At 36.7% G+C, this 25,717-nt stretch overlaps 1 protein-coding gene across 1 annotated transcript in view; it reads right to left on the reverse strand.

The window, feature by feature from the left end:
- Window positions 1-273: 273 nt before the first annotated feature.
- Window positions 274-25,717, reverse strand: part of LOC121316530 (disks large-associated protein 2-like) — an 86,154-nt gene continuing 60,710 nt past the window's right edge. Inside the window, exons 6-11 of the mRNA XM_041251562.1 lie at window positions 8,005-8,357; window positions 6,912-6,997; window positions 4,372-4,787; window positions 3,649-3,740; window positions 665-817; window positions 274-492 (exon numbers count right to left, since the gene is read on the reverse strand). Coding sequence (XP_041107496.1) covers window positions 274-492; window positions 665-817; window positions 3,649-3,740; window positions 4,372-4,787; window positions 6,912-6,997; window positions 8,005-8,357 — 1,319 coding nt within the window. The remainder of the gene's footprint in view (window positions 493-664; window positions 818-3,648; window positions 3,741-4,371; window positions 4,788-6,911; window positions 6,998-8,004; window positions 8,358-25,717) is intronic.

A 25,717-nucleotide genomic window follows, 5' to 3' on the forward strand; every position in this document is an offset into this window, starting at 1 on the left:
TCATTCTGAAACAATTTTTGTATTGAAGAGATGCCAGTTAATTCTGAGAGACAACCAAGGTGAAAGGGGGCCTTTTCCAAACTTTGCTTCATTTAGTTTGTTTGTTACCAAGTAAGAGAAACCTAAATCTTTTTTTTTTTTTACTGAGCAAAACAAATTCTGTTCAAGGTGTTGTGCTGATGACACAGTGAACACCAATGTAGATATAAAACAAAACATGAAAAAAAAGTTGAATATGTTTTACAAACTGAACATTCTGAAGCATTCTGTGTCTTAAAGTCTGGTCTGGGCCTCTGGGATGTAAATCTCAATGCTGTCGGCTCGCTCTGTAGCTGAGTTCTGACGAAAAGAAGCCGCCCTCTTGACAGCCATAAGCCGTCTTCTGGCTTCCTGTCGCTGTCTGTCTGGCACGTCCAGGGACTTTTCTCGCGTGACAGGAATTTTTCCTTTTGGGGGCTTCTTTGGCACAGGAGGTGGGGTTTTCTTTTCCTCCTGAAATATAAAAATATTCTTAAAAAACAAACAACAAAAACCACAAAAATACAAAAATAACTGCAGTCCATATCGTTTTTTTTCTTTTTTTCTTGTATTCTGTGTCACTTGGGGACAGTTGAGTTGTATCTTAATAAATATAAATAGAGAGATGTTGAGCTGGTAAACTAACCTTCTTTTCCGGAGTTTCAATGGGTCTCCAGTCATTATTCTTTATCTGTTGCAACTCATCAAACTTCATGCTGACATCGTCAATGGAGAGCTGTAGAAGATCCCAGAATCCTGCCAGGTCTTGAGAGGTGGGCCTAGGCATTGCACTGGGGTCCTGTAATGATATAAAATTGAGTTTAGACACCTTGGTCCCACAATAGACTGTTAGTGCTTATCTTAGGCTTAAGTGTATTTGCAATTATTTCCAGCAACAAGGCATTCCTTATCAAATGATCTTCAATGGCAATCCTTTGGCACCCTCCAGCATGTTGGCATACATATCTATCAAGGACATAAACACCACACTGCACTCTACCATGCCCTACACCCACAGAAACTCAGAATAAATGCCCATGCAGTTTCAACATGACCTACATTTCGAAACCAGTGGCATAATTTCATCATATCTGAAAGAACAGTTATCAAGATATACTGCAGGTATAAATGTAAATTTGACATAGAGATGCCTCCTTCATAGCTGCAGAGGGTATTCAATTCATTCAAAGGCAAAGGAGATGTGTGTGATTGATATGCCTTTTCATGTCACAGAATCACACCAAGCACAACACCTCAAAACACAATGTCAGGATTTTTATATCTGCATCAAGTTAATCTTTCATTTGCTTTAATACAGTTCCAACTGGAAGCGGCAGTGCTGGAGTTCTGCTATGTCTGTTAATACCTACACAGTACCACAAAAATAGGAGGTTTTTGGATAGTTTCTTCACTGCTCGCTTATTCCAGCAGCTTGTTACAGAGGGGAAGTACTTCATACAAACAATGCTTGAACTGTATTCAAAGACTAACATGACCTTTTCGGATTTACAAATAAAGAATTAAAAAAAGATACCAAGCAAAGGAAACCAATCATCTTTACTCTTTACCACTATTTGAACACAAATGACGTTTTGTTGGACAAACTGTTAGGCAGGTTTTGGGGTTTGTCATGGCACAATTACAGCTGCTTTGAAAGTAACGAATTACATCATTAATGCTTTTGGGCAATTTGCGGGCATTTGGCTGGATACTGCTTTTACTTTCAAAACACACACTATTTCTGCTCAACAAAAATTCATGGCTGAATTGGTTTTCTTGTATTGTAATAAGATACATTTCACACACTGGAAGTATTTATTTGTTCCTTACTAACAATAGACTATGGTGATTTGTACATGTCTACTGACTATATATATATATATATATATATATATATATATATATTATATATATATATATATATATATATATATAATATATTAAAGTGATATACACCTCTATTTAAACAGACTGATAAACGAACGAAAATTATAAAATGTCATGTGTTTTTGTTTAGAGGGTAGCATTCGTAAAAGTTTAAAATGTTGGCAACCGGACTTCAAAACAAAATGTACTTTTTAGAAAGCCTTTAAGATTTTTTTTTTTTTTTTTAGTTGCTGTGTTTGGAGGACTCTGCAGCTCAAGTATGCAGTACATGGCTACACCCTACACGGTCTGTTAACTGAAACTGCCAACACCTGAATATCCATAAGCAATGTGTTTCATATCTTTTTACTAAGGTACTCGGTATGCGTTTTTCAAGGTTTGGACAAAAATAACAGTCATTTACAATATACAGCACAATGCACACATTTTGTGTTGATTGTGCCTCACACGACTGATTCACATAAGTACATCACTGTCATTACTGAGTTCAGTACTGTATGAGCCAAACACAACCATACATAATAGGCTTCTTACTGTTTACTTTGTACTATATATATTGTTTCCAAGGCTAAAATGTGTTAGTTTAAAAATGTGTTAGTTTAAACACCAACACATTTATTTAACTTTTAACTGTGGTCATTCAAGTGTAGTACCAAATAGCAGTTCATACTTTCACATTGCAATATATGTTTAAATATTTACTGAATTAGTTCAAGCTTGTTTAATCTTCCAATAGCACAATTGGTGTGAAATATTATTTATTCTTAGCAGACGCCCTTATCCAGGGCGACTTACAACTGTTACAAAATATCACATTATTTTTACATTTAATTACCCATTTAAACAGTTGGGTTTTTACTAGAGCAATCTAAATAAAGTACCTTGCTCAAAGGCACAGCAGCAGTGTCCCGTTCAGATTCTGAACATACAGTACAAGCTTTATGACAGGGTGTTATTTTTGAAATTGTGTTCTCCTTTCACTTTTTGGAGTAGTTTAAACTGACAGCTTACGCACGCGTTTTGTAGAAATGTAAAGGCTAAGTCACCCCCACAGTGAGTCCAATCGACATCCACTCTTTTTAAAGACACTTCAGCTGATAATGTAAAACTATAAGAAACAAAGTCAACTTTTCTGCTAGTGCCTTAAGTACACAAGCAGCCAATCACGCCACCCAAGAGGGCCACAGATCACACATGTAGACTTTTGGGGCTTGTAGCCCTGTGCTGTAGCATTGAAAACGAAATGCAGGAGAGCACCTTTAAGGAATCTTGAGAAACTTGCTTTGATAGGATTTAATAAACCCTTCGGGACAAATAATTTGCACTTAGTTGACTTAGTGGGTTAACATTACAAAACCTCTCAATAAACTGTGCGGCATGAATAAGAAACAATTATTTCAGTGACACACATCCCCAGTCAAATCTGTAAACACAACATTAGTTATCATAAAAAAAAAGTATATCACTGTGAACCACTAACTGTCTGCACAAAATGAACAGACAGCTATTTCCATATGCTCAGTATCTGATACTCTCAATAACTAGTGCTAAGGGATATCTTTACGGCGTTTCAGCAGTATTGGATAAGCAGTTCTTTACATACTGTAAATGCAAAGTATATACCTTTCCTATCTATACATCTATTTTATAATGCAGATTTGTTTTCTCAAGGGCAGGGCAACTTCTTGAACCACAGAGTTCACACAAATGGTTATAAAAATGTCTATTCAGATATAAACATACCAGGTTCTGCTGACAGAGCCAGTAAAACTGTTGGAATTTCTGAGACATGAGGAGCTGAGCACTTCCAACTGCACTCCGGATTTTACCTAGGACTAAAAATGTGAAAAAAACAAAACATGAGAGGAACTATTGACATATTATACAGCAAACGCTGGACCATAGACAGTTCTTCTTAGTTTAACAACAATCCTTTTCTTACCAAAGAGTAAACATACTTTGAATATGATTCTGAGGTGTTATGACTCCAATATAGAGTTTTCTTTAAATCTGCTTATATAAAGTTTGAGCTGCTTTGAGCTTGTCGGGAGAATCATACGGGCCAGGACTGAAACGTCTCCCTCAGAGCATGTGGTAGTGCAATTTTACAGCTCTGCCACCTACAGTACATTACTCTCCCTACACCACTCAGCATGAGCAGTAAAACCCTAGGACAATAAATGAAATAAAACAAAAAAACAGCTCAAATTTAATTTGATGCTACTTACTCATTTATGCAAGATGATAGCTTGCTTACATGCAGGTTAGACTGCCTAGGTGGTTAGTTTGAACAACAAAGAAACATGTTTCAAATCTCAATATTAGAGCAACAGAACTTGGAACTATTTAGGAGGGTTACAAACATCCGAAAAAGGCAAAGGAGGGAGGAAACACGTATCAAAGAACATTCAAACGATCCTTTTAGAAGTGTCTGTACAACAAACTCCCTTGTGTATTTCTACTTACTTTCTTCTGAGAGATCATTTTCTTCTGCTTCTCTCTCCATCTCTTTGCACCATCCTTCCATCCTCTTGGTCTCAGCATGTAGCATCTGCATGAACCAGCTTCCATCACGTCGACAAGGAGACATCCTGCCTGTGTCTACCACCTCGCGAGGCGGCTCCACAAGCCATGGGTCAGGCTGAGGGCTAGGGAGCTCAGTAGGAGCCCGATAGTCCTCCCTGTAACTGAAGAGGCCCTGGGTCCTTACAGTCCGGACTGCACCGTACTGAGTGGGGGTGCTGGGCTCAGAGTGCCGTTGAAAAGAGCCTCCAAATTGAAGGCCCTTGTCCTCCATGGTGACGTGGCCGGGGAAACCTTCCAGTTCCAGATCAGCTTGAACAGCAGCAGTGACGCTGTTTGAGCGCTTGAACCTCCCATGTCTAAAAAAAGCAAACAATGTTGTTCAAAATCAGAAACCCCACTGAAACCCTCAGCTGATTTCATAGTAGAACCAACTGTATATAGCAACCACTCTGGTGAATCCCCATAGAGATATACTTCCCCTGGTAAATTACCTGGATTTAAAACCATTATCACCATATGCAGACATTAATATTACCGACTGCAGCTTTTCTGCTTTATCTGTGTACTACATTTGCTTTTTATTACTTGTATACATGGAAAGATTCTGATCAAATAGATCTCATTTTCACCCTACTGTGAATTCATGTTCGGCAACAAAACCTGATTAAACAAACTCAAAATTGTCCTTGAAAACTGTACAACATAAGACCTGAACAGTAGACCCCCCACCCACAAAGGTAGCACTTCAGATACACCAAATTCTATTTACAACTGTAAAGAGACAATGTAAGTGTACCGCTGACGGCTGTAATTAGTAAGATGCTGCTAAGTAGAGCTTTCTGTATGTGCAACACATACGCATGCACCTGAAACAATCTGACCAAAACCTGCTTTTTAAGTAGAATCAAATGTGAAGGCGAAATCCTTGCATGGTTATAAAAAACAAGACTGAACTAAATGTAAACTCTCTGCAACAAAGCATTACACTCTTGATTACTGTGCATATGAACCCGGAACAGACATGAATACATTTTTAGCTTTGCAAACAAATGCAATGCAAGTTTTCATTAAAACAAGGTGTGTATCCTGGATGTTGATTTCTTATCAAGACAAGTAAACACAACATCCTTATCTTGGTTGTGATTCCTATCTAAATTGTAGATCGATAAACAATTAAGATCCAGTGCCTATCTCCAAATGGTACCAGTATATGCAATTTCAATCTCATCTCTAATTATATGTCAATCGCCAGAAAACAAGCTTACTGATTGGCTAAAAAAAGTATGTTATCCCTGATAACCCGTAAAAGACCTCACCGCAACAAGTTATATCTATAAATCGAAAGGTGAACACTTTCTCTCAACGGAAGAACCTACATTTAAAAGCATAAAAGAAATAAAACAGTAATAAAATTCACATAATGTCGTTTCCTTAACAAATAAGCGCAATCGCGAATTGCCTGAGATTACGAGATTTATTCTACTGGCCAAAACTGCTGCAATGTCGGGTACAATTGTTTAAATGATAGCTCTACATGCAATTTACCGGATTCTGCCTAGGGGCATAAAATTGATGTTAAATTATGTGAGGGGCATTGACTCAAAGCTGATACAGTATGTCCACTGTTTTGTCATTTCAAATCTTTTCACAAAACAAACATTAAACTTTAAAGCTGTAGTGTCCAGTGCAAAAGCACATCATGAAAAAAATCACATTTGTAGATGAAAGATGCTAAACTAAAAGTTGCTACATTTAAATATATAAACACGTGAAATGTTCGGGGCACTAAAATAAAAGGCTTTATATAATTTCTGCAAGTAAGAAATTGCAGTGTCCAATGTGAAACTACAACATGAAATAATAAATCAACATCCACAATAGCACTGTAGCATTCAAATTACTAATACAAAATAAATAAATAAATGGTGCCTTACAAGTTCTTGCAGTGTATAAAAATATGGATGGTAGCTTAACAACAGGAAAGTGTAATCAATCAGACTTCTGAGTCTGTATCATCTGATCCAAAACCGCCATACTCCACAGCTTCGTTATCTGAACAGAAGACAACCCTAACCCGAACCGAGAATCATTCAATGCACAGAGCAGCTACTTCTAGGCAGTTTCCTCTATTCACGTGAGCCACTGCATTATTTGCGCGTGGTTATTAAACAACTGAAATGAATGGTGAAAATGTAACTTTCAACTAAAAGCTGGGATGGGGGCGATCGTTCAAACCAGGGCATTGACTGGGTAGAATCTGGCAGATCCCCTTAAAACAGGCAACCATGGTCCTTCCAGTTTAGGTCTTTGATCCAGCTGAAAGCATAAATCACACCTCTGACAAGGTCAATTATTAAACCTGGAGTGTAATGACTGTCCAGGAATGGAGTTGCCTAATACTTCTCTAAACGTTATTTAGCAGTTTGCAAAATAATCATTGTTTTCCCCTTGAAAATACCCTCATTTTGGGCTTTACGTACCGGTTTTTATCTTCCACTTGTACTCCAACTGAATGGTATTCCCGCAGGCCTCTGCCTTCTGATTCAGAATCAGTCGCTGTTTCCACCTTATACAACACAAAAGGATTTAATAGTCTTGGGGCCACAAGACCCCAAAAAGTTTAGATAAGATATCACAGGGACCCTGTGTTTAAATCCTGGCTTCACCAACACTTTAAACAGATGACAAAAAAGGGTACAAGCCAGCCAAACCATTAAATATTGAACAGCCATAATGAGTGCATACTTCATTTACAGTTAAAACTGTCAGAAGACTTTTGATAATCATAAATAGCACTATGTCCAGTCACTAATTGTTTCTGACAAATATTGTGACATGTAATTGCTCCAAATAGTTTTTTTAATTATGGCCTGTACTGTAAATCTTTTTAGCACAGTTTATAATCTTGTTGTGCTCCTAAAATCTTGTTTCCCCATCACTTCTCCACCTACCTCTCCACCTACTAAGTCAAATTGCTATGGCATGCATGGGTCTTCCGTAAGTAGCCACACTGAATACTGTATATGGCTTACTGTTCACTGTTGCTAGCACTCCAGAAGCCATGCTAATGGTGCTGCAATTTGGTAAGATATATTTCTCCATCTGCAAATAGAGTTCTTCTTTTACTCAGATTGTATAATCAGACAGCCAGGGGATAAAATGTATTTTCAGAACTGAATTGTTATAAAACGGAATACTGACAGAGAAACAATTGGGAAGAACAAACAATGTAAAGGAAAAAAAAAAAACATTGTTATCAATACAAGGGGGGAGAAAATACATGGAAATTAACCTAAAATAAATACATCCTGTCATACATTTTCTGTATATTGTAGACGAACAGGAAGCCTTGTTGTGACACATGAGTGTGTGCAACACTATGCCTGCTCATACTGCAGCTTTGCTGCTGAATGCTCTGTGAAACCCTGTTGTCATGAGATGAATTCCAATTAATGCTGTGTGCCCTGGAGTTATTTGTTGGATTATTACAGTGAAGCTGAATGACTCATTCCATGCTATTTACAGCACCAAGGCAAGCAATTTATCACAGACCAGATGTTAATGATTGGTTACCTGAATCCCTATGGAGGATCTCCGACTCTTCAGAAATTCGTCTCCCTTTTTCACCAGGATGCCCTTATCGCTGGTGAGAACTGAGCTGTGGCTATCAGTAGAAGCATGTCGCTTGCCGGATGCCGTCTCCATAGCGAGAGTTACTGCTTTGGTGCTGTCTAGACTGTCAGTAGAGTTGTACATGCCTCGGATTTCAAGAGGCCACAGTCCCCCCCTTTGATGCCTGCTGTCATGGTAGGCATCTTGGGTGGATTCCGTACTGCTTTGGGCTGTGACTGAAATGAGCGGCTTGGAGGTGGTGCGTGGAGGGACGGGAGGTGGTGTCTTTTTGTAACTGGTGGTATATGTTACTGCTGATAAACCAGAAAATAAAAATGAAAGAAGAAAAGTTAGAACCTGAAAGCTCGCTAGAGACAACATGACCAATTTAGCAGTTGAGTAGGCTAAAAACAAAAATGAGCAAATCATTACCACTATTATGGACCTCCTCAAGTACAGTATAACTGACCAGAAAGTCAACCTGAATTTATATATGCAGGTTGTTTGACTTGATGGTATATTATTCAAAAGCCAGCTTGCTAATAAGAGTTTAACTGTGATTAACAATAGTGTCACTTCAATTACCAAAGGCAACTTTACTAGGTATGTAGTTCGTAGTATACTATTCACTGTAGTATTTCTATCACTCAGCTCTGGAAGTAACTTGCTTTGCTCTGGTTTATAAGGTCCTGGAAGGTACTATGGAAGCCATATCCAGCCAAATCCCAGTATTTCAAATGCTAAGTTTGTTGGTGAGGTAGTTTGCTTAATTTTGGTGGAAGGATAACATCAAAATAAATCAGATATCAAATAATTAGGTCTAACAAACCCAAGGTGATGGTCAAATAAGAACAGGTGTATTGGCTTCAAATGGTTTGTTACTGCCATAATGCTAAGACATGGGTACTGCAGAGACGCCAATTAAAACCAGCATGCATTCATATCTTTTGATTGTCTCCATACAGTACCACAAAACATTAACATGCAAAAACATTCCAGATGCATGTGTTTAAACAACATGAAAATATACATAGTAGTTTTAGCAACAACAATAGTAATAAGCATACAACAAGTAAAACACATGAACATCTAACTCCTTAAAAAAACACATGAACATCTAACTCCTTAACAAACAGTCAATTGACAAAACCTCAAAATTACAGTACATGTACAATAACAGACTGGTTAGATTCAACTGTGGTACAATCACTGACACACATTGCTTCTTTCACAGATGAGCTTTCAAGGCAGATTCAAGCTTTGAATGGGTTTTAATTTCTCTTATGGATTGTAAAGCGCATTCAAGAAAACAGGTACAGATGTTGCGTATGTAACAAATATTCTTAAGTAACAGCTGCATGATGAGGGCATTTTTTAGACAGGTGAACGAGCTACAGGTGATTTGCACTGTACGCTCACAAAAAGAGGACTTCCTGGGACATTCCTGAGGACTGCAGTACCTACATAGCTTTTGCAAAAGTAAATATACATTGATAGTTAAAATATTAACAATACACCATTAAAAAAAAAAAACTGAAGAAGAATACAATAAAAAGGAAAACAATCTGAAACATTTAAGTGGTACTTTTGGCGTTTATTAACTGTTAACTACTAACTTACAAACAAGCAACCAAATGCTTTTAATTTTTGTAAACAGTTAATATATTTAGCATTAAGTATTATTAAACAACAACCAGACACTCAACCAGACATTCATCAGATTACTCAATAACGGAACGGCAAATAAAGCACGGCTGAGATGACGCTAATTATTTGACACCTTGTTCTAAAACCACTGCTTACTGTTCGTCCAACGCTTCAAACGGATGCTCAAACAGTTAACTCTTTCAGTGGACTACATTTCAGACAAACACATGTAAATAAGTAGCATACAAGTGATAATGGCATTTCTGTTGCGTGTTCCTTGGTGATAATGGAACTGCCGCATTCAAATAATGCCTTCTAGGTTTTATAGAACTGGGATCTGGGGCTCAACAGTTCCACTACTACCTTGTTACAGGCCAGAGCAATGCCTTTACCACTTCAATATAGTGTATGGTTAAATGTTGGTAAGTAAATTGTTAACAGTTAAAGAGTGAGCATCTTAATTTTCTCAGTATTTATTCTGCCCCTTTCCTTTTGATGCTATGTGCAATGATTGTGATTTCACTGCAACTACTAAGATACTGCCATTCACAGTAAGCAATCATTTTTAGATCATTCAAACTACCTTTATAGAAGAAAGAGCCATCACAATCTTTTCAATCAACATTTTTACTGATATAGAGCCTATGTTTGGCTATATGCATGGCAGACAACTAGAACTGAAGAGCAGCTCCTGAACCCATTGTCAAAGCAACTTATCAAAAATAAAGAAAGCAAAGTATCTGTGTGGCAGCAATAAGAAGCACTCAACATGACTCCTAAATCATTAAGAGGTCAGCCCCCTAAAATCCAGCACCACCCAAATTGCTTATTGAGACATTTGTGTTTCTTCAGGGGTATCATTGTTTTAGAAGTTCCTCCAGCAAATTGTCAGTCTCCGTTTTCTGACTGCTTATGTTGTATATCTGAAAGGAAGTGTTGCTGGTCTATTTGACAGGATGTAGTGGTTATTAAAGGTTTACAAAGGCTAAGCCATCACTAAAGACCAAAATCGTTGGCAGTCAGAGGTTCACAAAAATTCAGATGAAATTTCCCTATGGTTCTACAGCTCATCATTATGGTTCTACAGCTTGTTTGTACTTGGGAAAAATGTGAACACTTTTTAATCAACCTGTATTTTAACGTTTAAGAATGTTGGTATTATGTAGCATTTTAAAGTGTGTTTGTGTGTTGTTGAATATTATAAAATAAGCCGTTTGTGTGTGTGTGTGTGTGTGTGTGTGTGTGTGTGTATACCGTATTACTTCAATTTGCCACCGCAGCATTTATTTTTTTTAAATGACTGCGGCCCTTAAATGAGGGCGGCCTTTATTAATAATACTATGCTTTACAAACGCTGCAATATTTTATTTTCACAAATTTGTGTTTCACAAATGTATTAATCACTATAATTGGTGAATGATAATCCTGGTTTTTCCACAGCCACCTGTTTAATTGTAACAGTCCTTAGTGTGCTGTATAGTAGTATCTGCATACTTTGACAGCACTATGGGATCTGTGGGGTGGGTGGCTTGATGGTGAAAACGTGGCCAACATTTTAAGATGGCATAATGGTATTTAAGTTTGTGCGATGGCTGTACAAAACAAACGTAAAATAGTAATAAGCAAGTAAAGTGTTTTAAAATAACAAAGATTGTGTGTTCAGCGTTTTGTAATTCATTGTATTGGACCATGTAATTGTTGCTTTCATGCTCCTAATTAAAAAAAAAAAAAAAAATGTTTCTAAACATCCATGCAGTAGGCTGCATTTTATTTTTCCAACACACGTTCTAGTGGTGTCATTATAATCAGTTACCAGGGATACACAAGCCAAGGGCGCTGAGAGAACCAATTGCTAATTTACCCTATTCTGTACTTAGGCACAATTTACATAACCTGCAAAAGCACCAGAGCCAATGTAAAGGACCCTGTGGAATCCCTTGCAAAGATCAGTAACTTTCTTTAGTCAACCTGTGCTCCCCTGACAGTATGACTCTTCAAACCACACACTCGTGCCCTTGTCTGTATGATACATTCGCTTTAGCACTTCCACTTTTAATGAAAGTTGCAGTCATATATAACTACAAATGGAATCATAACCTGGATATAACAGCTTCTGCAACCAAAATGGTATTTAAAGACCTCTACAGCACCTGCCTATGGTAAGCACTCTGATGAGTCTCCATGTGCACATATATGTATTGTGTTAAATCACCTGACTATAATAACAACTATTTCTAAAGGCCACTTTTAGATGACCTCATACATATTATTGCTGTAGGGACATTTGCATGGCAGACTCGTTTAACTGGTGGTTTCACAATCAGGTCACAAGTGACGAAATCATGGTACCATACACCACAGAACACCCACACAGTACAGCACTACAACAGAAATGAGCACAGTGTCCTCTCCATAGTAACACCCACACAATTACTACAATAGCAGCACCTTGCGTTAGGAGTGAGGTATATTGATGGAGAATTTTGAGAAAGCTTGCAGAGCATCAACCTGCCCTGTAGTCATTCACTTTCAAAGCACTAAATACAAACATAACATTAATGCAGCTCAAATGGGGGAGCTAATTACTAAGCATCATGCACAAAATGACACAAACTTGAACCTAAAAATCCAGTCAGCTCTTTTTTGCCGTGGATCTCCCAGGGATTCTGTTTCACAATCAATTACAATTCTAACAACTTTGCAAAGTCTTCATGCCACCTACAGCACAAAGATGTAGGAGTGCAGATTGAGATTATTCTGGGCATGCGATTATGTAAGGGGTCCAGCATTTGGACACGCGTGTCACTGTTATCACTATTTTAAATAATATAGTTTGCCTGCTTAACTTTCTTTGACAAGCCTAAAACAAGCCAATATCCCACCGGAGGGGATCACGACACAAAACCAGCATGATTCACTGTTAATAGCCTGAAAGAACTTGTCAAGTTAAAAAAAAAAGCACAATTTTTGCTTACTGATTCACATCGATTTTTCAAATCCTTCTGGAACTTTATACTGATTTACACTGATGGTGTTTCGACTTCAAAATCATTCTATTATAAAAATAACTCAATAACTAAATGTTGGGGCAACAAAATTCAGAACCACTTAGAACACTACAAAAAATTAAGGGAATGCTAAAAGACAATAAAATGGCATTTAAAGCTACTTCACAAACACATACTTGTGTGTGTACATAGTAAATATTAGTGAATCGTAAATACAATGTAACTACCTGTATTTTAAAGCATATAAGATTTATGGTAACATAATTAGTTTGTTTCATAAACATTCTTCAAAACCACTTGATGGCTTGGGGGCTAAAATTCAAAGCTCGCCACTTCAGTCAGTATAAAGACACGATTCACTGTGACAAAAATAGAAATGTCAAAAAGGAATCATTCAGAAGTTACATAATTGTAATTCGAATTAATGTGAGAATATTTTTATCACTCCCTCTCTTACAGAGCTACAAGTCTTCAGAACAGAAAGGTCAGCCACCCTGCCAGAAATCCATACTGCTCCAATAGCTTTTAGGTTTGTGTTTTTTTTTTTTTTTTTTTTTAAACTTAGCCCACACATAACTCAATTCTTGTATATTATCTTGTGTCTAACCCACTAATGTATTGTATAACACATCTGCACACCATACTTTGATCCCCACCCCGCTTTCTTTATGAGGCTGTAGTGTATAATAACATATAAAATACACCAAAACTATACATTTAAGGCTGTAATCTAATCACCCTCCTTGGGATATAGTACATTGTTATTATATAGTTGATGGATACGCCATAAATGTGCATTTAGTATTGTTTTTTTTTTCCCCACAAATGAGTATAGAAGAATAAACGTGGTACCTAAATTTTGCAGTCTTTTTTTTCTCCATTCAAAAATAGGGTTTGTTAAGCAATGAACTTTGAATATACGCCCTGATGTTTTCTAAGGCTCATATAAAGGTGAACATAGAGACAAGCTAACATGCTAACAGTTCTGCTTTTGTATACCTTTAGGTTAACATTGACCAGTGTAGCCCTATGGAATGGCTAGAGTATTAGCAGCAGAGTTAAGTTTTCGGCAAGGCCATTTCCACAGTACAAAACCCCTAAAGATTGAACACCAGTATTGACTCTGGGTCTTGTCACTGCACCATAAGAATAGCCGATGAGATAGCATGTCAGTATTAATTGAAAAATGTATTTTACTGGCTGGCCCAGTCAGTGAATCCATATAACAAGCAGGTAAAAAAAAAAAAATTAACTGCACACCAAAATAAAAAACCTATAAACTGCTAAATAATGAGTTGCCCTTCTCTGACAGTTAAAAGCAATGGCTTCAACTTGAAATTCTGGAAATTAGTGTTTAGTTCTGCTAATTGCTTTGCTGTAGGGTATTCATTCAGAAACATAATTATTCTACTTAAGCATCGATTAATAGTGTTTTTTTAAGGAACCTTATAAATACCATTTAAGCACTGAACTCTCCTAACAAGCTCGATGCTTCACAGCACTTAAAATATATCACCAGTATATAATGACATATTAGCTTGTTAAAATATAAAATACACAAGCATGCTTGTTTTTTTGTACTGTGACTCCTTACCGAAGTAAGAATCCGGCACCTGGTAACTGGAGGGATGGGAATACTAAAACGACTGTTTGGTTCTCTATTAAATAGTTTTTTGTCAGTGCTAACCCCTAGTCAGATTCCAGATTATCTCTGTGCCAATGCTGGCTCATTTAACACCATCAGGTTATTTAGTGATTGCTAGACATGCTTTTCCAATATACTTGCATAACACAACCTTTGTTGGTGGCTATGTTGAGCCTGGTTTAGTATTAACCCTTGGAAGTTGAAGAACATGTTGTACATTACCTTTCCGTCAGATGGTGTGGCTTTACCTAGCTTTTTTGGCGGGACCATTGCTTTCACAGAGTAGAATTCTGCTTGGCCTCCACAGACTAGACTGCTTCTTGACAGAAAGAATTGGTTAATATACAAGAGAGATGGCCCTCTCACTCAGTTCAAACAGTTGCTAACACTTCAGCTTGGCACCTTATGTCTTCTAGGTTGAGGTGCACCACCTGGACGTATGCCTGACTTTAAAATAGTTATAAGTCAGGTGTAGATTTTATACCAATTGCACCATCTGGGCAGAAGTTATTTTTGAGTTATACTTGGGCTTAATTCCTATGCCTCATAAAGAGCAGGCATAAGGAATTAGACTTTGGAGTAACTGATTTAACCAATTTAGAGCTACGTGTATAAAGTCTAAACAAAAATATTTTATGTTTAAATCATAGACTCCGAAACCAGTACCAGTGAGCCATGAGGCGTGAATGCGTGTTGCAGGACAGAAGTAAATATAATGACAACATGTTGTTGGAAAGATTCAGCTTTCATCGCCTTGAGCTAACTGAATTAATTGACGAACTCTCGGATGAGCTACAACACGCACCTGATAGAAATTGTGCACTACCACCAGCCATACAAACACTTGCCTTGAGATTTTATGCCAACAGGGCATTTCAGAATACAGTAGGTGACATGGTAAATATACATTGAACCTGTGGTGCAATTTCGGCAAGTTTTGCTGGCACCACAGCCTCGTGTCTTATACAAATCAAAGAGAGGCTGCACAGATAAAGCAAAAGTTTATGGAAAAATCTGGAATTCCTGGAATCCTGTGTTGTATCGATAGCACCCATATTAGAATACAAGCCCCAGCCCAAGACGAATAATTATTAATATGTTATTGTGTATTGAGATGGCCTGGCTCAACACATGATGCCCATATACTGATGCCCATTTACGGAGCCTTTGAGGCAAGGAGATGTTATCCTGTTATCCTTCTCGGTGACAGTGGATATTCATTGCGAAGATGGCTGATGACACCATTGCTAGTGCCCCGAACAGAAATGTGATCTTTTTATGCAAGTGAAAACAAGTAAAACGTTGTTGTTTTAAAGATTTATTTATGTAAGATTTAATAACTAACATTGCCACAATAAATACGTAAAAATAACAGTTCATATGATAACAATATTTTTGCTGACCTGCAAGAATTTTTTTTTCTTCTTGCCAGATTGGCTATTTAGTGCAACATTAACAAGATTTTTTTGGTGTGATTTATACTGTATATGCTTGATATTGCACCCAGGCATTTGTATCTTCATTACCTGGGCAGGTATTTGGATGCTATAAAATCATTGATGCAGCACCATTATATATATATATATATATATATATATATATATATATATATATATATATATATATATATATATATATATATATATATATATATATTTTGAAGGATCCCACAGCAGCCTACATGACCGGGATACAGTATTTGTCAAATGACTCACTCAAATCTTTTACAATGGTTGAATCCTAATCTCCACATTGTAATTCCTCAAGTTAAATGCTTTGTCCAGTGGCTCAGACATGCCTCAGTTGCAGGTTTCACATCTGAACTCAATCCCATCAAATGCTTTGAATTTTTAATTTTAAACAGTCTACAACAGGCTGTGAATATAGATGTATAATATTGATTTAAAATACAGTAACCGACCAGAACAGGGATACACAGAATTAGCTTACAGAGAGTCACCTATCTGTTGTTCAGTCTACTTTTTCCTAAAATAATGCAACTTGTCAGTACATTTCAGTGAAAAAAAAAAACTGCAATTTAGGATTCTTGTTACTCGCTGTTTTGTTATTAAAAGCTTTGTATGTCGTGTATTTATTCAGTATAACATAGCTTATTCGTCATAACACAGCCCTGTAACATTTCAACAATCGTTACTGGACTAAAAATGTTTCAGTAAATCTTAACATAAGTTGCAGGAGAACTATGAAGACAAGAGAGGTGACTCACTCCTTGCTCTCGTTCAGATAAGTCGATTTAAATAGATTTCCTCCAAAAGCTTCTTATGTACTTTCAAGTTTTTTATGCATTTTAAATAAATTAGGTTTTACATGGCATTGTTAAAGTGAAACAGTGTCGTAATAATAAAACGAAGGACACTGTTGGAAGCTTGTCTGTAAGCTTCAAACAAGGTGAAAGTGGGGGAATAACTGAGAGAATTGAATAGAAAGCTATTTTTGGAATGCTGCGTCATGAAATAACTAAAACTTTGCTTACGTTTGTACATATGCTATCATCACAAAATAGGTAAAGCAAGGGTTACTTCATTCTCCAAATGCTCTTTCCTTTGAGCTAAAACCCTCTAGCACTGTTGTTTTCACCATGAAATGGGAAAGCTGTAACATGGACATTTTTTTAGGCTTGATTAGCCATGGCAAAATATATTTTTTAAATGCTACTTTATTACAAATAAACACTAAACAAACTTGTAAGTAACATTAATTTAAGATATTGAAAAAAATTAATGGGGGGTGGTGCTCTTTGGAGAGTGTGGGCGCTTATTAATCTTTGTCCAGTAAAACTGACCGCTAATATGAACAGAGGCGGACCGTCTAGACTGGGCGCAATATCTAGCATATACGGTAAACAGAACATATCATTTTAGGAATACTGTAATAAACTAACAAATAGGCTACAGAGACAGAAAGAGAGATAGAGAGACAGAGAGAAATGAATTCAAAAACAGCAAACATTATTATATCCAAGGAAAATCAGGATCTTTTTTATGTATAATGTTTACAAGAAGGAGGACTGCCGTCCGTCAGCAAACACAAAATCTATATCCTACGTCACTGTGGATTCCATCGAGACTTCATCTTTTGTTTTAATATTTCTATTTCCAGACCCAGTTTTTTCTTCTCAAGCTCCATCTTCTCTTTCTCTACATTTAGTTTGTCCGTTTCTGCCACTAATTTTATTATCTCGTTCTGTAACAGCTTGCACTGAAGATCGTCTACCCTCGCTCTCATATTTCTTTCCTTGCCTTTAGGAGATGGACTTTGTGTCCCTTCATTGATAGTGGTGTATGAGCAGGTAGCTTCTGGCTCACTAGTCAGGAGGAGCGCACTGGTGTCTATGAATAAAATATAAAAATAATTTAACACATGTCCCATTCACCAGATGTATTAATTTTTTTAAAAGTAGGAGTATCAACTAATGTTTATACTTTTAAAATGGGAAAGTAGTTTCTGTACCTTAAAAAAAAACAACCAGGCTTTAAACAGGAAGTACCATCCATGCTGGCAACTAATCTAAAAATGAAGCAAACTTAAGTAACTGAACCACTGGTTGTACACTATGCAGGTCAATGCTCACTCTATTTAAATTTCTTCAGTGATGCTGTTTTTTTCTTAAATTAACAACATTATCTTGTGGTAATAAGAAATTAAGCACACGAAATGATCACAGAATCATTAAATTATTAACTGGAGTTTATGCTTTGAAAATACAACCCCTAATTAAGTGGCAGGAAAAAAATATCACAGAATTAGTCATTTATTTCTTACACAAAACTTGGTTAAAAATAGTTATGGTTTAAGCTTGAAGCCACAATAGTCAAGAAATTCCAGAAGGGCTGGGGGCTCTCAACAACCTGCAGGCCATTATCTGCCAGTTAGAGACCGACACAGAGGTCACTGACGCTATTATAAACTACATTATTGTGAAATTTTGATGGGAAGGGTAGCATTAGTGAACTTGTTAAAGGAATTGTTGCTAAGGTTTTAAAATGAACATGTTCACTGTTCTTCCTATGCTTGCATGCTAGCCTGCCCATCACTTCTCAACATCTATGCTAAAAGCCTAACCTGGATGCAGCTGAGTAGTGGGTGGAACGGCACTTATTGACTTTTGTGGCTTCAACTGCACCATTGAAGTTAATTTAATTGTCATTTATGTGAAAGGAATTTACTGACTTTTGAGGCTTGAAGAAAGTAAGTTTTTTGTAATGAATGTCCTTACTTATGTAAGCGGTAGTAATACAGTATTTGTTGTCTAAGCAGTAACCCACGACAGGCTTGGGCAGTAAGACCTATCTGAATGAAAAATAGTTCCTTTAGTTTGTCTTTAGAAGCTACAGATTTGCTGGAAAAAACATATTATTGTTGAGTAATTTTTTAAATGATTTTTTTAGATACTCAAGGTTATTTTTTATACTGCCGTTTAAATGTATTGCTTTTGTAAGTAAAGTTGATGTTTGAAATCACTGTTTCCCTAGTACAATAACTGCGCAGTGCACCTTTATTTTTTATTCCTCCAAATGTGTTGCTGCGTCTCTTCTCAACATTAATTTACTTCTTCAGAGTCTCCCCGACTGTCAAGGAGGCAGTCATGCAGAATGTCACTTATATAAATGCTGTCTGCAATTACTGTAATGTATTTAACTTGTATACCACATTCTTGAAAATCTTAACTGAGGTTTTAAGGTTTTTTCATATGAAGTCCCTTCATTGTTAAGAGCCAATGCTCTCTAACCCGATTCAGATCATGCAATTCTGCTGAATTAAGTAGTTCAGCATGGAGCTTTACAGACATTATAACCATGGCCGAAGAGATTCAAATTTTGAGATTGTAAAGCAAAGGACTATAATTTTAATTGAATATTATTCTATTTAATTTCTGTTATTGTTTGACGGTAAAAATGCTTAATATTTAAGGGACCTGAAGTCCTTAAATGCCAGGATGGTGGCAAGAGGTTTTTTTAAGTTGTTGACCCAGATGAGCTTTGATCTTCAGAGGTGATTAGCCCCTTGCTGTGCAAGAAGACAATTCTTACTGCACAGTCATGTGATCTTGGTCAGCTGATCATGGCATTTAATTTATCCAAGCCATTTTAGATGATCTATTCTGGCAGCTAATGACCTAAGGGGTTGGTTGGGCCCAAAGCCAGAAGGGCTCTCAGCAACCTGCAGGCTATTATCTGCCAATTATGGACCAACACAGAGGTCATTGACTCTATTATAAACCACATTATTGTGAAATTTTTGGAAAGTTAGGCCCCTCACATCATTAAACAAAATTGTGAGAAATTCCATTCAGTTTTCAGAGTGGTTTTAGTTTCTTTAAATAAATATTTTAAATGTTCTTTAAATTACAATTGTTGTCAGAAATACTGACGATTTGTGTTTATGTTTCAGGGACTACTGGTGTAGAAAAGATTACCATTTAAATATATTTTACATTGTTAAGGTAAACATTAACCTGTATCTTTAAGAGGAGCTCCTGAAATGTTATCGACCCATGCAATCCATGAAAATTAGGATAACTACTATTTAAGTGTTAAACTAGGGAGATGCAGGCTGTGTGTGTGCAATTCAGGGAGGTGAAGAGGAGACCTGCATTTTTTTAGATGGGTCTAGGATGAATTACATTGTAATAGCATTAACAATGCAGCTGTCGAGTCCCTAAATACTAACATTCAAAACATTAAATACTCTGGTATACCTTTCTGTTCACCTTTTAAATTGAAGTGGATTGAAACAAGGCTTTTGGTTTACTGGTAGATAATGGTAGATAATGACTTGAAATGCTGCATCTTGATTGGCTGAGGCAGTGTCCAATGTTCTATTAGATTTATAATATCAGTACTTTGAAATATTACAAATTAATGGTAAAGCTTATCAAAGTCCATAATGTTATACCCTGTAGTTCTACATTTCTTAATGTAATTGAACTTGAATTTGTAATATTACAAACTCATCATTTGAAAGAACTAATCATTACAAAGAACAGTAGGAACATCAAAGCAACACAAATATGTATTCATCATTACGCAAATAAGATTTGTATTGTCAGTAGCATACACATTCCAGATAATTGTAGCAACTGATGTACCACTGCAGTAAAATAAAAACAACTGGGTTCAGACATACGTGTCAAGTCTCCCGTTTTGACCAGGACCCTCCCGTTTTCAAGACCAATCTCCCTGTAACAGAATAGCGTCACAGCCCACGCTGGTGAATGTCAGGAAGTCGACCCAGAGATAGAAGTTGCGCACTTTTATTATTAATAATAATAATAATAATAATAATAATAATAATAATAATAATAATAATAATAAATAATAATAAAACAACAAACAAAACACAGGTACAAAACAAATAGGCACGATGGCCAGACAAAATGTTTAAACAAAACAAGACAAACACTTCACCTACAACACCATGTGGCTTTAAACTGAGCAGCCGCTTCCATGTAAACACGGCCGTGAACTCCCCTAAACACCAACAATACTGTACTAAATTTAACAGCACAGCACACACAGACCTCCACCTCTATCACAAACATTAATTGTAATATTAACACCCATGATTACCCTTTATATACATCTGTGACTGGAACCTAATAAACCATTATTATTCAATTTACACATTCAAGCTGCATTCCCACATGTGTTTCTGACAGGGAGGAACTGAACTTCCCCCCTGCCAACCCAATAATCCCCATGCACATATTATACTGGCAGGGCTTTCACCCTGCCACACTCCCAGTCAAAACGAGACCCGTTTAATCTAGGAATCTCCCGGTCCGATATATCCTCCTTGCAAGGGAGCCGGCTCTTTTGTACAGCGGTACCGGTGCTATGCTTCAGTACGAGAGGTCCTGGGTTAGCGCCCCCACTATGCCTGTGTGTGGATTGCCTCATCCTGTGTGATGCGCCTGCCTGCATTAACCTAGTTTGCTCAATATATATATATATATATATATATATATATATATATATATATATATATATATATATATATATATATATATTCTTATCTTTTTCTTCCAACCTTAGATTAGCACCCTCACACACCATCTGGTGGCCAGTCTATTCCATACCCAGTTGACTAGTGTGACATGTTGTGAGTGTGATTGTGTATGAACGATGAATTCTGTGAATGTCCAAAATTTCAAAGTGTTGTGTGTCTCCCATTCGCGGAGCGAAGTCTATGAAATATGCATCCAGATTTAATAAAGATTGGACAAAGGAGTTTAAGTGCATTCATGAAAGTGAGAAAGACATTTCTCCCTTCCTTTGTATAACATGACCTTGAGTTGTGCAGAACGTGGAAAGAACACTGTTAAGTGTCACATGACTCCTTTATAGAGTTTTGTCTGTGGATGTGAATATGTTGGTTTCTGTATCATTTTCACCAATATACATGTGTTATTTATATATACATATGTAATTTTTACGGTTATAGGTAAAATGTGATCCTCATATTATATATAGCTTGATATTTTTCAGGTGGTCATGCACCCAGCCTAGACGACAACTTATCAGAAAAGTGCAGAACACAACCTTTGGCTTGATGTGCGACGAATCAAATGATCAAGAAGCTGACAAGGATTTTATTATCCTTGCGAGGCAGTATGACAAGGAGATGGTTGATAAAACACAATTCCGTGATATGCCCACATGTAATATTGGCACACTTCTGTTGTCTGGAAGTTTAAGGTACATAAATGTTGCAAATCATCATCCATCCATCCATTACACCGTGTAACAAATTTTATTTTTTTTGTTCCTGGGTAGTAAGTGTTATTTCCTAATTGCTTATGCCTCAAAAGTATAGAAAATGGCTATTATTCCCCACAAACTTTGCTTTTGTGACCAGGACAGTGATATTTCAAAATATCACTATTTCCAATGGGGAAACGGGCAAATGTGTGTCTTTTCGTTCACATAAAGTCAGAAAACAACAACATATGAATCCAAATTAACATGTATTTATACTAAAGTAATACAAAAATGACTACAAAAGATTTAGAAGTGAGTAGTTTTTCGAGATTTAGTTTTTCGAGATTTACTGTATTTACGGTTATAGTAATAATAAATAAATACATGTTAATTTGGATTCATATGTTGTTGTTTTCTGACTTTATGTGAACGAAAAGACACACATTTGCCCGTTTCCCCATTGGAAATAGTGATATTTTGAAATATCACTGTCCTGGTCACAAAAGCAAAGTTTGTGGGGAATAATAGCCATTTTCTATACTTTTGAGGCATAAGCAATTAGGAAATAACACTTACTACCCAGGAACAAAAATTGTGTTACACGGTGTTAACCGCTTAATCCTTTACAGGGTTGCGGGGAGCCAGAGCTTAACCCAGCAGACACAGGGCAGAAGAGGCGGGACTACACCCTGGACGGGACTCCAGTCCATCGCAGGACACCACACACACACACACACACTCACAGGGCAATTTAGAGTGACCAATCAAGCAGAAAAGCAAGGACTTTAGACTGTGGGAGGAAACCAGGAGTAGCTGGAGAAAACCCACGCGAACACGGGAAGAACATGCAATCTCCATACAGACAGACTCCACACCTTGAGGTAGCAGTGCTAACCACCAGGCCACTGTGCTGCAAATCAATTATAAACCCTGTTGCAAATCAATTAATTATAAATATATTTATAGTATTTTGTATATCTCAACCATACTGTTGGCATTGAATTATGTTCTTTCTTTAGTGGAAAAATATATTGCCATTCACACTTAAGTGATATTCATCAGCACTAGAAATCATATGTTGAGCATATGTGTGTATAAAAGTAGTAATATTCTTCTCACAAGACATTCATTTGTATTTTAAAAATTCAGAAACAGAGGCATTCCATGGAAGAATGTTGTTGCGTACAACTCTAATAATTCTGCAGGACAGGAAGAACAGTCTACTCTTGCATCACTGAGAAACAGCCAAATGTTGTAGACATGGACTGCATACGCCACCTGGCAAACCTGCCGGTAGGAGCAGGAGTGGAGAAACTGCCTCCTGTGGATGATCTGTTGGTGGATACTTACTTCCACCAAAGGTACAAGTCATTTAAATTTTCACTTTATTGTGGCTGAGGTTAGTTCATACACCTCAAGTCATTTCATTGCAATTAATATTTTTATATGTAACCATTTGACTGGTGACAGTATTTTGTTATTCTTTTTTTTTTTTGTTAAAAAAGAAAAGAACAATACAAAGCCTTCCAAGAGTTATGCAATGCTGATCCTTTGAAGATCATCAAGCATTGTTCAACCAGATGGCTCTCCCTCCAGAAGTGTGTTGAATGCACCGTGCCTACGTCAGTGGGCAGCACTTCAAGCCTACAACAGCCACGAATACTGCGAAAAGAAGGGCCAGATAAGATGGGTGGCATAGCTGCAAGGTGATCCAGCAATTAAGCTTTACTTCAAGTTTTTTCACTTCATTCTTGGACCTCTGTCATCATTCAACACCACCTTTCAGGTAGAATCACTGCATCTTATTCAAGTAGATTTTTTATCTTCTAGTTTTACGAAATATTAATGTGTAAATTGTTAGTATTTGTTTTCTTAAATGGTGCAAGAATATTTACAGCATCCAGAACAAAAAAAATAGTATTTTGATTATTTCTGATGATTTTTTTTTTTTTTGTTGATCTGAACAGATCATGCTGGCTGACATGCATAGTGAGATGGTGCAGCTCATTAAGAAGATCACGGGGCTCTTCTCCCGATTGACAGCATCATTGCAGCTGCCTGGGACCTCACAAGGATGAAATACAAGGTGGAACAGCAGCAGACTCCGATCTCCATGTTGGGAATGAGGCACGACTGATGCTGATCAAATCTAAAGATAACATCCCCCCAGACACAGAGTCGATTTTTTCAGGTAAAAAATTGACATAACATGTTTTATTTTCTTTTGCTTGTTTTTAGTCAGCATTATCAAATTAATGGACCTGCTTTATAAATAGTACAGATCACAGCAAAATAATTTGTACACACACTGTGTGTAAATATTTTCTTTTTGTGTTCTTTTGCAATTATACTAAATTACGCTTTGTTTCTATGCTACAGAATCTTGTTTTGATGTGGTGCAAAGTAAATGCACATTATCTATGTTCTTATTGCCCATTGTCATTCTTATCATCTTCTAGGTCTGTCAAGCTCTTCTTTGAGGCGACGACAGAGAAAATGCTTCACACATTCCTCATTGGAAAGGGCCTGGTGATACTATCTCCCAAAGGAAGGGGCAGTATTCCCACACTATCTGCTGAGAAATTGCAAGGATTTTTTTGGTTAACCTCTTTATTGTCTATCACAAGTGCCCTTAAGTATCAACAACGCATTATAATTACTTAAAATATTATTGTCTCAAATAAAGTTTAATTATGATTATTTGGTAAAATTATTTGGATAATATTATTAGTTTCTGGTTTTAAGTGTCACTACTGTACAAAATCAAAGAGGAAAACTGCATATGCATCTACTAAATTTAATTGTAATTCAGCCTTTTTAAAGCGTTTAGCCTTTCTTTTTGCAATGATTGGTATGGCCAAGCAGTTCCCTCACATTGTGGAAGAACATGATCTAGAATAGTTCACTGATTACACTATGAAACACAATTTTTGTTCCTGGGTAGTAAGTGTTATTTCCTAATTGCTTATGCCTCAAAAGTATAGAAAATGGCTATTATTCCCCACAAACTTTGCTTTTGTGACCAGGACAGTGATATTTCAAAATATCACTATTTCCAATGGGAAAACGGGCAAATGTGTGTCTTTTCGTTCACATAAAGTCAGAAAAGAACAACATATGAATCCAAATTAACATGTATTTGTACTAAAGTAAAACAAAAATGACTACAAAAGATTTAGAAGTGAGTAGTTTTTCGAGATTTACGATTATACTGTATTTGCAGCAGTGAGAGAACATTCTCCATGGACACAGAGTCCAGGACACCATTCAAAGCCTGTTTTCCTGCAAACTGACCAGTGACAGCTGCTGTTATGATTCCAACATCAGTGACAGAGTTTGAGAGATTGCAAATCTGCCATGGCACATGACATGCACAACAACATACAACCATGATTAACACCATCATCTCTAAGGCTACACTAAATGACTCTTATGCTGCATTTTACTTTAGTTTCTGAACATCTATATTTTGCAGTTAACTTTAGTTCAAGTTAATAATACAGAACAATGTTGTCTTCTGTGTTAAAGAGCTCATTAGATTGTGGTTTGCACTTACTGGAAACATGATCAAAACTGTTTGAACTGTTTCTAAGATGGACAAAAAAAAAAAACTCTGTAAATACTGCAATTAACAAAATGTGAATGTGGTGGCT

The sequence above is a fragment of the Polyodon spathula genome, chromosome 6 (assembly GCF_017654505.1).
Source record: "Polyodon spathula isolate WHYD16114869_AA chromosome 6, ASM1765450v1, whole genome shotgun sequence".
NCBI classification, from domain to species: domain Eukaryota; kingdom Metazoa; phylum Chordata; class Actinopteri; order Acipenseriformes; family Polyodontidae; genus Polyodon; species Polyodon spathula.